The 16,501-nt window shown below is 37.2% G+C and overlaps 1 protein-coding gene across 1 annotated transcript; it reads left to right on the forward strand.

Moving 5' to 3' along the window:
* The first annotated feature begins 191 nt into the window (after positions 1 to 191).
* On the forward strand, positions 192 to 15,180 carry LOC121429643 (mannose-P-dolichol utilization defect 1 protein-like). Its single transcript, XM_041626786.1, has 5 exons — positions 192 to 358; positions 6,482 to 6,547; positions 8,574 to 8,706; positions 9,118 to 9,322; positions 14,460 to 15,180. The coding sequence occupies exons 1-5, from the start codon at positions 259 to 261 to the stop codon at positions 14,706 to 14,708; spliced, it is 753 nt and encodes a 250-aa protein (XP_041482720.1). The 5' UTR covers positions 192 to 258; the 3' UTR covers positions 14,709 to 15,180.
* Positions 15,181 to 16,501: the final 1,321 nt, after the last annotated feature.

Consider the following 16,501-nt stretch of genomic DNA (forward strand, 5'->3'; position numbering starts at 1 on the left):
AACTCTGGTAAAAACAACCCGAGTTTTTTTCAGGTAAAAAGTTTTATGCAACGGGCCCCTGGTTTACGTAAACAACAACTACCAGTCACCCCCCCCCCCCCCCGTTATTTTCAGAGCCACGCCCACCTCCGCGGTCCACACGAGGCACTGCACTGTACTACTGTTTGTGCATAATGCATATGATTGACAGCTGAACCGACTCGTACGTCTCGTGTAGTAAACTGTAGAACTTATAAAAAATAAAATACAAATTTAAAGATGGAAGGTGAAAGGACCGGACTCTTTCCGTGGCTCGTGATGCTTCTTCTCCCAGAAGATTGTTACATCACATTCTTTGAAAACTTCGACTTCCTAGATGGTGAGTTTCAAGTTAATTACCAAATTTATTCATTCCATTTTTATCTCCTGCAACTGCATGGTCCCACGTACCCAATTTTTTTGCTGGTGCATTTGCGCCATCTGTTTGCTAGTTGTTTTTTTCCTATTCCCGGCGCGCGGCAAGACTTCCATATGTCCCCTCCACTAAAATGGAAAAAACAATATGGAGAAGGTTTATCAAGAATTATCTAACATATATCTAAGAGATTTAAGAAGGAAAAGTTGGATACATACCAAAATAAAAAAAGCTTAGGCTGCCTTTATTACACTCCTAGTACCAATGAGGTCCAAACATTACATGTATGGACCTCATAGGCGACATCAGTGCTAAAATTGGGTTAGAGATTTATGTGGATCTAAATTTATTGTAATTTCAACAAAAGTACTAGCTAAATTTGAGGCTTTTGTTGAAATTTTGCTTTAATGATACATTAATGCTTCAATAAGTAATAAAAAATTGAAAGAAATGAAGGGGAACTTACATTTTGACGACTTTTTCCTGATTTTCTTGGCAGTTGTCCTTCACTTCTGACTCTCGATCGGACCTGATATGCAGATCACGTATACGCGTTCTCGTCAGGTGATCGGTCGGTTATTCTTTTCGCCAGATGTTGATAATTATATATTTCATAACGCAGCGTTCATCGCAAATTTAGCTGAAAGAGATTGAAGTTGAACAGCGCAAGCTTTAATTTATTCAGAAATAACGTTTGATTGCACAAGTTTCGCCTCGGACATTTAGGATCATTTGGTCCCATATTGGCGTAACTACGTGGGGGGGTGTCCCTACCACCGTCCACACCGGGCGTCCACAAGCCAGCAATTATCTTTTTTCTCTTTTTTTAACCAAAATGCTTCCCCCCAGAAAAAAAGAACCAGGGTTAAAGAGAAAGACAATTATGATAGAGGAACACAAAATACTTTATTTTTTCAGCTTTTAATGCATCGACTTATAATCAAATATTAAATGGGGCTTAGAACATTTTTTTAAAAAGTCAATTAATAAAAATATTCCGCTCTTCGGGATTTGAGCTTTCATGAAATATCCGATCTTTTTCATGATTACCGAAAATACTTCAAATGTCAAAAAAAAAATTATCGGTGTAGTAGCTGATACCTTGCGCCCGCCTTAATTATTTTAATGTTGAGATACTTTGCTTTAATTTAATGAATTCCTAAAAGCATTAATTCTCAGATCATTTGTCGCAATCGAATGATTCGATTGGTAAGCTAGTTGTATAATTATTATGATTCATGAATTGTTTAAAATGTGTCTCTCTATCAGTTTTGAATATTTAAAAAAATGTCAGCTCGTGCTTTTTGCTCGCAATATTTTGATTAGTAAGAAATTCTTGTGTATGCGAGTTTGATACATAAATAACTAGAGAGAGAGGGGGGGGGGGTGTCCCTCAGCTACTTGTCCTTGCTTATTCCAATTTTTTTTATTATGCTCGTGTTGTGAGTATTTCAAAGTCTTTTCTTTTTCTCACCCTTTTTATTGTCTCGGAGCTTCCCTCTATTTCTTTGCTACGATGTATAGCCCATCTTACTTGTTTCATTTTTTTATGTTCTCATTTCATTGAAAACATAATTATTAAACTGACGTAGAAGACTTTACAACAAAATTTTGATATTGTTTTTTCTTGTTTGTTTGGCTTTCTTTTTTCTTCTCCTCAGTCCTTTTTCTAATTAGTTTCCCTTTCCTTATTTTATATTATTTCATTTCATGAGGCATCCGCCAACTTATATACAACAACAAACGTTAGAGGCGGATATCCAGTAAGGGGGCGTGGTGGTGTGCCCTCTAAAAAGAGGAAAATAGGAAGGAAAAAAAGCAGGATTTATCTTGGTGAAGATGATAGTGGTGGTGATGGTGGCGGTGATGATGATGATGATGATGATAATAATGATGGTGGTAGTGGTGATAAAGATGAGAATGAAGTTGGTGACGATGATATGATGATGATGTAATTTTGTCTTTAAAAAAATAATAGTGCAAAGGCGAAATCATTTAAAGTTTATTATGAAAATAGCAGAAAAAAATAATTTGAAAAATTGTACGTATGCGTATGGAAAATCTATCCCCCACCAAAAAAGAAAAAAAGTGAGATTTTGTTTTGTTATTTGTGACGGCGTAGGCCTATGCGAACAGCTGTGTGATATAATTATGGTAAAAAAAGTAAATGAAATGCCAAGAAATACATGATAATGACTTTTATTGTACATTCAGTATATCAGTAGATAAATTCATACTCGTTCCAAAAAAAGAAGAAAGTGGGTATATTATGGACCATTAAAAATGGGCAGTTGCTCTATATATTATATTACATAGAATATATAGAGCAACTGCTCGTGTGTAGCGGTAAGTTATTCACCTGATCTACATAATTCATGCGGCGCACGGCGCGTGCGCAATGTTTAATAATTATTGTTGTGAATACAATGAATGTCATCAAAAACATAATAACACAGATCAAATAGTGCCAGCTCGACGCGCAAAATGAGAAAAAAATATATATTTTCTGCCCTGATAATTTGATAACCCTAACCTAACCCAATTTCTAAGTATTTTTATCATAAACAGGATAACTATATACAATGATTGAAATTAACTTTATATTCTTTTGCGAACAAAATGAATATGAAAGACAGCTTTTTGATAAAGAACACAGTTTTAGAGCGTTAGAGCGCGATTTATACCTACAACCGCTAACATAGGCGGATCCAGGGGGGCCGAGGGGCCCGGGCCCCCCTATTGGCGGAGCAAAAAAAGAAAAAAAAAGAAAGGAAAAAAGAAAAGGAAGGGAAAAGAGAGGAAAAAAGAAGAAAGGCAAACATAAGAGGAGGAACATGATTAAATGAAATAACATTAGGGGAAGACTCTGAAAATAATTTTTTTTTTAAATCTATTTGTTAGGATAAAAAATTTTCGCTCGCGCTTCGCGCCTTATTGTCTTTTAGGGTATTTGCATATCTTGCTCAATATGGAGCTTGAAAAATCAAACTTTGAAGTCATTATACAAAACATATTTCAGCTGGGAAATTGAACTTTCATTATTTTGTTTCATTTACAAATTGATTTTTAAAAAGTGCTCTGTAAAAATGTCTGTGATATCATCTGAACATTATCATTTTCTGCTTGCGCTGCGCGCTCGCAAAATTTGAATTTTCAGGTACGTATTATTTTCCTGTATTCCATAAAGTTCTCAAAAAGTTCCCTATTCAGGTCAGATTGTTAAAACGTATCAGCTAGCGCCGCACGCTATAGCATTTGGATTAGTCGGTTATGTATTTCCCAATATTAATTCTAAATCAAACTAATTTGATGACAGTTTATCAAAAACTTCGACTCGCGATTTCTGCTCGCATTGATAGATATATAATGCCTCTTATGCATAATTACAAAGTGCTTTAAATGTCCAGTTTTCAGGCCATAAAATTAACACATTTCGCGCTCCCATGCGAGAGAAATAGGAAGATGGTCATCAATTTCATATGATGACATAATGCCCTCATAGCATGTTCCGGTCCTATGTAAAAACTCAAAGTAATAAAAATAAAATACATCAGCTCTTTTTTAACTGTGATCCATCACAATTCACAATTTTCCCACAAAGTGTTTGCATTACAGAGCTTAAATTCACCCTTTGTTATATCATATATTTTTAGCTCGCGCTTTGCGCTCTCTTTATTGATTTTCATGATAAGAAAGTTACTTAGAATACCCAAATTCTAGGTCGAAATCTAAAACACACGTTAATTCAGATACGCAGATTGTTCTCTATTTAAATCATTATCCAGTTTCAGATCACAATATCAAAAAGTGTCTGCTCGCGGATAAATAACTTATCCTTTTCATGATAAAACATGAATAGTGCGTCCAGAATCTTTCCCCATAATTTTGTTTACCCATCACATTTCTCCTATTTTCTCCTCCCTTTTATTTTCCATTAATTTTTCTTTCGTTCACTTTTTTTCTGTCCTCTTTTCCCATAATTTATTTTACCCATCACATTTCTCCCTATTTACTCTTCCCTTTTATTTTCCATTAATTTTTCTTTCGTTCACTTTTTTTCTGTCGCCTTTCCCCTTCTAAGTTCTATTTTTTTTTCTCGTCTCACCGCTTTTCCTCATCCCCAGCCCTCGATCGACGCCCGTGCAGATTCGCAAACAATATCAAGAGTATATGTCTACTTGCAAGGGCGGAAATCTCTCCCCAAAGGTAGGGGGACCAGGGGCTGGAAAATTTGACAAGCAAAAAACAAACAAAAAAAGAAGGTTTATCACCCTCTAAAGAAGGTCATCTTGACCAAAAGAAATTTGACAAGCAAACAAGCAAAAAAAAGGGGGCATGCCAAAAGTAAGATCGTCTCTTCCAAAATACATTTCGAATTTGAACGACATGACCAAAAATAGTAGGGGGACATTTCATAATGTGCCCCCTACTATTTTGGGTGAGGGGACATGTCCCCCGGCCCTGGGGTTTGCGCCCATGTGGGTGGGGGTGTTGCGCCTCCCTATCGGGATCATATCACAGCGAGTATACACTCTTCCATATTGGAAGAGTGTTTACTCGCTGAGATTTCGATCTCACACATAATTTTATAAAAAAAAATAGAACAGCTACGCCTTGAACACAGGCCAAAATGCCTAACGATTTCTCCGCGGCATTAACAACTCTCGTAAAGGGCGCTCCATTTATAAATAACGTTGCATGAACAGCTCTCTATGGCGACGAAATTTACCGCGGAATTGCAGCCAGCAGCGTGGGAAATTGGCAGAAAATTCAAGAAGAGAACCGGTGAGTACCGATTTAACAGTATTCATGTATTAATTAATATTTATTTAATCATAAGAATAATTTTTTTTTACGGAAAGAAAGCTTAGTTCTAAGCTAGGGCGGCCCAAATGCGCGTGAGTGGAGTCCCAGTTTCTTAACACGGGTAAGTATTGCGGTGTCGCCTAGAGTGCTTTATTATTCCGTCAAAAATTCGAGTGTGTGTAAATGTAATTCCAATGGCATCAGTTTATTTAGTCAGAAAAATATAATACCCAATACTCTAAGAGAGTATACTAGTCGTAATATCGGTTGATAACCGTTATGAAACCCACAGCTTTCAACAATTCCTGCTAGCTCTAGCTCAGTAAGGCGACAGACAGAAGATGCCTTGATCAGCAGCGAGAGGTTCGAATCCAAGCTCCAACAGGAAGTAAGAAGAAAAAAAAGAAGAAAAAGAGAACGAAAGAAGGGGGTTTTGGTGAAGTATTTTTTTTTTAATTAGTGGAGGGGACATATGGAAGTCTTCCCTCAATTATTCCCACCTCAATTATTCTCTAAATATCACGATCAGGAATGGCTGTATTTCGGCTTAGATCTAACATTGTAGGCTTTTTTTGATCACGCGTCATCGTCCAAATTTTCAGCCAGATATCGCTTTGCTGGGATTCGCCGTAATTCCGATATGGACTGAAGCTAGCGACCAAAATGATGCGACCAAGCTGCAAAAACGAATGGGTGAGCTGTCGGCTGCCGTAGGCATTTTGACCTTGAAATGTGATTGAGAAACTTGATATGACTGAGCTATGCTATGACATTTATTTGTAAACAAAAATTACTGGTGCAGAAATTCTCGCAAAGAGTCGGCCAATGTGAAAGTGCATTAATGCCCAATTTTCTACAAAAGCAAAGTTTTGGATTTGGTAATTTAGTCTTAAGTTTTCAGACTGGATCATATATTTTAATATATGATAATGATCTGACGTGCTCCGGTGATAATTATGGAAGTAAACAAAAAGGGGGAAGAAGTTGTACTTGGAATTTAGATAAGCACACCCACCCAAAAAGAAAATTCAACTAAATTATATGGGAAAGTAAAAAAAATGAACTTTTACATGTAGCAGTAGTTACTCAAAGATTATTTTTCAAATTTCAGACTATACAGTACATTGCTTTAAATCTACATGTAGGCTGCTTTGCTATTAATAGAATATCAAGACACCAATATTTGTACACTGGAGCTCAGTTTTTCGTCTGTTGAAGTTGGAATTCTCCAAATTGTTGTTATATCGATGTGTTATCAGTGGTTTATTTTTTTTTTTACAGTTCCCTGCTTAAAAATCGCCTTGAGCAAAGTATTAGGATTAGGCATCATTGCTGGATCTCTGATGGGTAAGTACACGTAAATCAGGGGCCCGTTTCATAAAGGATTTGCAACTGTTGTTACTTTGCCATTATGGCAACCTTGATTCTTATTGGCTGCTGAGCCTGTTGCCATGGTAGATGCCATGATGGCAAAGTTACAACAGTTGCAAGTCCTTTATGAAACAGACCCCAGGTCTTCATCTGTTTGTTTGTTTCTTTCTTTAATTCAAAATGAAAAAAAAATTGACACAAAACTGAAGGATATTTGATTTGAAGAAGGTTTTTATTTTTTTCTGGATAGTAAATGGATCAAATTTATAGAGTGATTACAGAATGGTGTAGTAAATCAGAGGTTCGTCAAATTCATGCTCTTTTCATGCCATCTCTTCTGTTTTCTATTGTTTCCAATCATCTTCTTAGGATTTAGCTGATTCTGTAAAGTGAAAATACCTAGAAAGAATACTCATTTTTCTCCTGTACAGTCCATCTCTCCCTTTCTCTCTTTCTTTCATTGTCGGGTTATTCCTTTTGATCGCTCATTTCTATCTTCCCCTCTCTGTCTCTTGTTCTGTCTTTCTTTCTGTCTCTCTTCTTTTTATATCTCTGTGTTTCTCCCTCTCTATACTCCCTCCCCCCCCCCATTCACTCTCTCTATCTCTTTCTTACAATTTTCTCTTAATCTGCCACTTCTTTCCCCGCTCTTTCGCTGTACTGCTTGTCTGTCTCTCTCTCTCTATCACTCTTTCCTCATTTCTGCACTTCAGGATCTATCCCAAACAATCATGAAAAAAAATTAATGATTACAGAAAACTCCAACTATGGCAGAATAAAGATGTGCTGCATGATTATTTGTTTTTTATAATAATAATAACACCGTCAGTAGACGCTCATGGCGCTAGCCGAGCAACAGTTCTCTTTTACAATATAAAAATTAAACCATTGAATGAAAAAAAATACCCCCCCCCCCCAATAACAAAAATCAGAAATCGCCCCAATGTAAAAAAAATGATAAGACCCCAAAATTCAAATTATATCCTACCCGTAAGATTTATATACCTTAAAAGCTAACCTATGTAAAAGTATTTTGTTTTTCATTAATCTAACCTACCAGCATGAAACCTGGCAGGGTAGGTAAATTTAATGTCAGGAAGTTTGATGAAAAATGATGGTATTCCACTTGCTTGGGGTTTGTTCTTGTATTTTTATAAGGGGCATTTTGTGTTGCATATATGTAGATCAGGAGCATTAGAATATATGTGTTTGGCAGAGATAATCTTTATCATGCATGAACATGTACAGTGATCACTTGGATCTATTATTTTATGTATTTATTGATTCATTGGTATATATGCACGTAAAAATTGACCAGCATCACATGCTAAAAGGGTCTATTTACAAAAATTCATGACATACAATATAACAAAGCAAATGAACAAAAACGTACATGTAATTATAGTATTCTATATCAAAACTTAGATCCAATTAAAAGATGCAGCTCACAAATAGAAGATTGATGAAGAGTCTAATGTAGCGAATGTATTTGTACAGTTTGGGATTGATCAAAATTGAAATTTTGTATTTGAAATTTGTGTTTCTTTGAGGTAGTGCTTGAAGTTCTTACTTGACACTGCATTTTGTTGATGATAAGTTATACATGAATAGATGAGTGGCAATGAGTACATGTACATATTGAAGTTCATCTACTCATCACTACCAAGACTTCTCAACTCATCTACGCTTCTGCTCCAAGTCATCAAAATCCTAACTGGTTTACAGTCCTTTTATGGACTACACATTATATCACAAAAGAGACTTCTCTTTCTCACCTTCCTTTTTCAACTCTATCACTCAGTCATCCCAAACAGTCCGTTTCAGAACTAATGGCACGGTGAACCTTTCCCACATTGTCTGTCCCACCATCTAAACCTTCAAAGTTCATCATAACAAGATTGTTTAACAAATTTGTCTTTAATATTTGGTATAAAATATTGTATGATTTTGTGTGTAGTGAATATTTATGGATAATTTACTTTATTTTTTCATTTTACAACAGTGAAACTACCACAGATTGGTAAGATTTTGGCTTCTAAAAGTGGAGAAGGCTTGAATGTACTTTCTGTTATACTAGAGCTTGGAGCGATATCTTCATCATGGGCATATTCCTTTGCAAATGGTTACCCTTTTTCGTAAGTATTATCTTGAGATCCAATTTACCGATTGCCAAAAGGCTTGTTTTATAAATTGTCTCACCTGCATAACAGCGAGATGTCTGTATTGAACAATGTTATCCTTTGTCACTCTCCAACAACGTTTGGTCCATCGTGAGACTCATCTTGTACTCAATCGTTATCCTTTTCGTAAATTATTATGATCTAGTTTACTTATTGTCAAATGACCTGTTTTTATTGTCTGGCTACATACATACTTTGCTAATGGTTACCGGTTTTATGGTTATTGTGCAATCCACCAACTATTTCAAGAAGACCTGTTTATATAAATACATGAAATTATCATATTTGAAAGTGAAATCTTTATTTTTATATTCAATGATCAAGAAACATATCAAATTATTGATTGATCTTTTCTCTCTTTCACAGTGCATGGGGTGAAGCCCTGTTTCTAGCTGTACAGACCGTCACTATAGGATTTTTGTGCATGTTGTATAATGGAAACCAGGCCGGAGCTATGTCCTTCTTGCTCTCTTATCTTGGTATCATGTACGTCCTTCTGTCAGGACTGGCTCCCATGAGCACCATCGCCATGGTACAAGCTGCCAACATGCCTGTCGTCATTGTTAGCAAGGTAAGTGAACTTTTTCTACATGATGTATATGGACCAGCCCCCAGAAAAATCTTCAATAAGTTGCTCAAAATTATTTTTTTAAATTTTATTGAGTTTGGAAAAGCACACCCTAAGCTTTAAAATGATCCATATTTTTATTGTTTGAAAGAGATATAAATGAAATACTCGGAAAATTGGCTTTGCCCAATTATCCCTTTAATCGTTGAACGCCAAACAGAGTAGCAGTAACTCCCATCTTTCAACGTCTTTTGGTCTGACGTGGCCGGGGTTTGAACCTTCAACCTCCCGGTTGTGAGATGGACGCTCTACCAACTGAGCCAACGCTCCGGTATATACATGTACATGTATCTTGTCAAAATTGATCAACCATAACCAACACAAGAACAAAAAACTCAGCAAGAGCTTTAAAAAAGTAAGAACAAAGCCATGAAATTTGGGTTCCCTCAAGCATGGGATGTGCACACCATGCAATACCAATCAAACTTTCAAGCATTCCACAAACGATTGTGTCATTGAAACTCTTGTGTTCAGCCAATGATAGCAGTAATGGCGAATGTGCATCATTCAGCTGTTTTGATGTGCATGTCATAAATAAATAAATATTTACCCAAGGTAACCACTTCAGTTCCGAAAACTGTTCTCCCAGCGGGCCCTGCTATATTCGCTGTACTGGGACACTCGACTGAGTTAGCTCGCTCATTATGTGTGACCACCATTACGAAAATGTCCCGTTTGATTCTCGACCTCACTTCGGACTGCAAACTGCGGTTTTATACCCCGATTCGCGTTTGGAAACTTTTCCAACCCCGATAAACCCATCTTGGCCAGGTAATCCCCTTGTCTCGATTTCACCACCACGGGCCAGCTAAATGAGCGTTGAGCCAAGGACGAAATGATAAACAACGCTGTGCTATTACGTAAGACTTGTCTGCCTGTAGAAGGATCTTCGGAATGAAATTATTGTATTCGATATTAATCACGTTTTCAAAGGCATATTACATTCAGACATCCAATACTAGTCCATTTTCAATTTCGAACGAAGAAAATCGACCTTGAAATAAGGAAAGTAAGCGAATAAAAATTACGGTATGCTTAGCATGCAAGGACCGCGATGCATGCATAGTTTCTGTCCGTCCAGCAAGAAAATGGGTTCACTCGCGCAATGATACAGTCTTAACGTTCGAAAAATAGAAGTAATGGCATACCAACATACAAAGTATAATAATCATGCTGCTGATATGCACAAAAATATGAAATCATTATTTTTTTTTACCCCAAAGTCTCATTCATAATTTAAATACAAACTATGCCTGTAACTATTTTTTAATCGCAAACGTATTATTGCACCATACGTGGTTCTCCGGTAAACTGCCCATGTGCGCTGCATCCATTCCACCGTTTGTTTTGGGTCGTTTATACTTTTAGTTTCCACCATTAAATGTCTAACTTAGATATGTTGTGCTAATTTTTTTGTAAGTCAAAATGTTCATCGTTGGAGAGCGAGTTCAGGCGATTGATGAGTTGGGAAGATGGAGTGTTGGAAAGATCGATCACATGTCTTAGTTTACAAAACCGCGTGCCCGTTGAACCCCGATCCCTTCAGTGCCCATTTTTAATATGTTCCCCTTCCTCAAGTACATCTTGTTGAATAATCACTTTAAAAAAAGTTGTTTTTTTGCCCCCCCCCCCTTAGCCCCCTTTTCATAGTGAAAGTTCCTTTGCAGTGTCTTTTTTTATCTTTGATCAAGCGACCCATTTGAACATGCCCATATTTGATTGTGATAAATGTCTGTTTTATTTTCTAGTTCAAAATTTATCATTCTGCTAATATGAGGTGATTAAAATTAGCGCCCTGTCCTTTTTGTCGGGAGAAAGAGAGAGAGAGAAATAGAGATGGGGTGGAATTTCCACCCCATCTCTATTTCTCTCTATATATCTTTAACAAGGGCGCCGGAAGCGAGGGGGGGCAGGGGGCACTTGCCCCCCCCCCAAATAAATTTTTTGGGGGGCAAAACGAGATTTTGCCCCCCCCCCCCCCCCAATGTGCCCCCCTGAAAGTAGAAAAATGATAAATTTTTAAATAATTAAAGGACAAAAGTATACGATGAAGGCACTTTTATGCCCAAAAATTGTCATTTCTATTGTCAAAAATGAACAATTTTGCCCCTGACGGAGCAATGACATTATCATAGTAAGCCTGGCGTCTTTTGACGAACAGTTCCTCTGTGAAACATACCTTTGAAAAGCCCCTTTTCCATCTTATTACAGTGTGATAACGTTTAACCTTTTAATGAATACATTTCAGACTAAAACCGAATGGCAAGCTAATTTTCTTTAATATCTAAACCTACAAATTATGAAAAAGATGGATATCTTCTTAGATAAATGATTTGTTTTGATATATTTCGATCCAAAAAAGTGAAAAAAAATCAAGCACGTTTTGAAATAAAAAGATGGCTGTGTATTTATGCAAAGCGCAAGCGATTTTATTATTTTTATAACATGTCCTGAAAGTTTTCTTTTTTCCCAATTATTCACCTCCCTTCCATCATTCAACTTTCTTCCCGGTCCTATCTTTCTTCTTATTTTTCGCCTCACCTTCCGCCGCTTCGCCCCTTGATCTACCTATGATGACCCCTCCCACGGCAGGAATTTTGTGTAAAAATGGAGTATAAGTCTCGTTAATAGAGTGTTTAAAAACAAATTTGGGGGATAAATAAAGCATAGTTAAAGTTCATTGTGAAGGATTAATCATAACTCATGAAAACTATTCTTTATACTGAGTACGCAAACAATGAAAATATTCTCAGTATATTCCAAGTAAATTTGGAATAAAGGGAAAGTGAATTGGATTAACAAAGGTATGATTTTACTGGGTATGGAACATTCTCGTCTAACCGTCTATGCACTAAATTCAGAGGCGATTTTCTTTTTTCATCATTTTTATTAGTTATGAAATTGACAATGGCCATCGATGTCATCAATGTCATCACTCTTTGGCTGGTATATAGGGCTAGATGAGAGTTGGAGAATAGTTGGGCGGTATGCCTTTTCTTTTCCTAACCAAGTTCTTAACAAAAACTATCTGTTTATATATATTTCGAAATTCGAGGATATAATTTCGATTTGAAATTATGTATTTTTTCCATAATAAAAGAGCACAAATAGTAGGGGGACATTTGATATTATGTACCCCTTTCCAAAATGGTAGGGGGACGCGTCCCCCCTGTCCCCCTGGGATTTCCGCCCATGGTGATGGGGGAGCTTTTGCATTTTCTAGAATAAAATTGAAAGATTTCGTGCAAACTTTGGGTGAATTTTGCCCTCTCGATCGGTGGCCCCCGGATGCATACGGTCATGCATGTTTGTCATCTTAAAGTCTTTAAAAGGCCTATATTACATTGGTTTAAAACAATAGAGTTTGCAATAAGGCTCGTAATTTGCTGGAACTGCGACCCTGATCATGAAGAAACACCAGTCTGGGTCAGAAGGGAGGAAACAGGATCAAAAAGAACCCCAAGACTGTTTAATTCTCAAGAAATTTATTTTTGAATGCTCTTAGAAACGCAACTTTTACACTCAATTTTTACACCCTCAACCACACCCTCTCCCGCTCGATCGCTTCCGTATCTCACGCTTTCAAAAATATTGTGCCCCCTTCGGGATTTTGCCCCCCCTCCCAAAAAAAAAATTCCGGCACGCCTTGGTGGAAACAAATCTGAAAGAAAACATGAAACCAAGAAAGGTATTTCAGAGGGAGGTTTACCGTATACACAGGCTATAGGCCTACAAAATAAGAACAATAATGGGAGATAAAGAAGATCACCTGCTAATAACGCATGTGAATTAGAAAACGTTCTGAATAGATATGAATAGAACATTGAAATGCTATCCAAACATTGTGATTCATAATGCTGGTCTTTGTATTTTAATGTTCTATGTATAGGCCTACACCTCAGCTTTGAGAAAAGGACATTCATAGGCCTTACTACAGATATGATTGGCAAATGCACGTTCTTTAGAGGTGTAGATCAAAAGGGGGTGGATGAAGAAAATAAGTCTAGAAAGAAAAGAATTAGACAGCCAGACAGAGAGAAAGAAGGAAAGAAAGGAAGGAAGAAAATAAGTCTAGAAAGAAAAGAATTAGACAGCCAGACAGAGAGAAAGAAGGAAAGAAAGGAAGAAAATAAGTCTAGAAAGAAAAGAATTAGACAGCCAGACAGAGAGAAAGAAGGAAAGAAAGGAAGGAAGAAAGAAAGAAAGAAAGAAAGGAAGGAAGAGAGAGAGAAAGAAAGAAAGAAAAAAAGAAAGGAAGGAAGGGAGAGAGAGAAAGAAAGAACTTTCTATCAACGCGTGTATACATCCATGGCCATGCTACACACTACACACATTGCAATCCATCGTGTGTGGCCCCCTGCTGTGACCGTAGATGCTGGGGTGAATTATCTTCGCGGACCGAGGTCAAGAAACAGGTGTTTCTATACTTAAATTTAATCTCTTGAGGGCAATAGGATTTGTATTACTGGGAGAAGATATTTGTTGATAAGGAAAAATGGGGTATACAGCCCTCAAACGAGAGATTTTCGTCATGACTGGTTGGTCATGTGTATGTGAGTAGGTCAAATTTTGGAGGATTTCTGATACTCCAGAAATCGTGATTGTTTGAACTAGTCTAGTATGAACAATCTTCTGTCGAATAGATATTCATCCCAGGACTACACTACATAGCAATTCACTAGACTCCTTGATATGGAGCGTTGTGGCCCAGTGGATTAGTCTCCAGACTTTGAAACAGAGGGTCTTGGGTTCGAATCCCAGCCATAACGTAATTTTCTTCGGCAAGCAATTTATCCACATTGTGCTGCACTCGACCCAGGTGAGGTGAATTGGTACCCGGTAGGATTTATTCCTTGAGCGCTTTAGTGCCTATTAATATGGCGGCTCAGCTACAGCTGGGGTAATAATATAAGAACAAGTATCAAAGCGCAGTTGAGTATATGCACATAGTAAACTGCGCTATATAAATGGACATATTATCATTATTGTTCTTATTATGTGGTCCCAGCATCAGTATTTTATTGCTTTAAACCAATCACCTTTTCCCAATCTTGCCTTTGCCCTTCTTCTTCTTCTTCAGTTAATACAAGCCTACACAAACTTCAGCAACGGCCACACCGGTCAGCTCTCCGCAGTGACCGTCTTCATGCTGACCGCAGGTAGCCTGGCCCGAATCTTCACCAGCGTACAGGAGACAAACGACCCCATGCTGGTCTGGACATACATCGTCGCATCGTCCTGCAACGCCATGATAGCCTCCCAGCTGGTCTGGTATTGGGGCGCAACCAAGGAATACCTCATCAGGCAACAGTCGAAGAAAGCAGAGTAGTTATGTAGATAGCTCAATGGGCAAAAAATAAAAATAAATCCACAGGGGCAAAGGGAAATACTCATTGAAATGTGCAAAATAGTTGTTATTTGGTGCCATGACCATTGCTAGAAAGGATAGCAGATTAGTTGATTGCCTCAGCTAAAGTAGGTATTGGGATGCCAAACATGGAATACCTCAGTAGACAACAATTTAAGAAAGCAGAATAGTTGCTTTAATAGCTCAACAAGCAAAAAAAAATCTAGGGGAAGGTTGAGAGGGGGGAGGGTAATGAATACACCCTAAAAATGTCCAAAATATGTAATTTTGGTGTCAACATCCCAAAATGGCCGACGGGTGAGTTACATCCTTCTGCTTGTTAAACATGCAAATTCACATGATAATATCCAAAGCATACTTGAAATGTTTCCATTTGCAAATTATGCCAATGAAAGGTATGTTCTTGTCAATCTTTGGAAATTACTTTTAAAGAGCAAATCTTAAAAAAGGGTGTTTTGTGAAATTTTTAGCACAAAGGAATTTAGAAAGGAGCTTTAAATTTGACATGGTTCCATAAACTCTGATTTTTTTTTTCATATTTCAATATAGTCATCTTCGTGATAAATCACTAAAATTTATGTTACAAAGCCATGTTCTAGCTATTGATTCAATACCAATGGATAATAGATATGTTGTAGCAGTATTGTCTAAAGATCTCAATGGACCAGTCTCTGGACTTTGTACCACAAGGTTCATGGTTCAAATCCCACTGCAGAACTCCTGTCCTTCAATAAGGCATTTATTGACATTTGCCACTCACCACCCAGGTTTAAATGGATAGCTGGTACTGTAGGAGGTGATTCCTTAAATGCTTTAGTTTATCAGGGTAGCCGCGCTTAAGCCGTGGTAGTAGTATGCAGCACTTAGCAATTTTGTATTTGTTGCACATAGTTATTAAATTTAATGTAAAGTCATAATTTCACATTCCATGATACAGGATACCTATTGTGTTTTATCTTTCCTATGTGTCAGAGGTTAGACAAGAGAGAGAGATGTTAAACACCAGAGATTTTTCCCAATAAGTGGTATCTCTTTTGGCAGGGAGGGGGGGGGGTCACAAAAATACTTGTGGCTTCAAACAAAGGTGAAGCATTGCCAATCACATATAAGTAACCCTGTCAAATACTAAAGATTAGCCACTTCCAATTTTTTACCTAAAAACTTTCTCCAGGGTAATTGTGCGACAGGAAGGCTACTTGGGAGAATGGTGCTTGACCAATAGGGTTATTTCCCGATCTGCTTAATATTTATACAGTGGGTAATTTCAAATTTGGTGTTAGTGTTGTGTTAGTGCTGTGTTAGTATTGAGTAAGTGAATTACATGTAGATTGCCCTATCTTGGTCAACACCAAAGTGGGTTTACAAAAAATGATATTGAAGACATTGTTATTGGCTCAACACCTAATGATGTCGATCCTAACACCAGCTACCTTTTGGTTTTGGTGCTCTGGATTGTGCGAAAATAAGCCCAACACATCGACGGCTGAGAAATGCCATTGGTTAACACCAATCTTAAAATCACCCATAGTAGATATATTGAGACTTAGAGCAATGTTTATGTGCTGCAATTATTTTTTAAGATGCCATGGAGAATTTGGTAGCATTTTTAATACTGAAGATTGCATATTTTCAATAAAATGATTCTTAGCATTTGTTTTTTAGAAACTACATGATTTAAAACCACTTTCAACTTGAGTTGCCAAAGAGTGAATAATAATAATAATATAGGTATATTTACCCAGGGAAGCCGCTTC

This window comes from Lytechinus variegatus, chromosome 16, assembly GCF_018143015.1.
Source record: "Lytechinus variegatus isolate NC3 chromosome 16, Lvar_3.0, whole genome shotgun sequence".
In the NCBI taxonomy this organism is placed as follows: Eukaryota; Metazoa; Echinodermata; class Echinoidea; order Temnopleuroida; family Toxopneustidae; genus Lytechinus; species Lytechinus variegatus.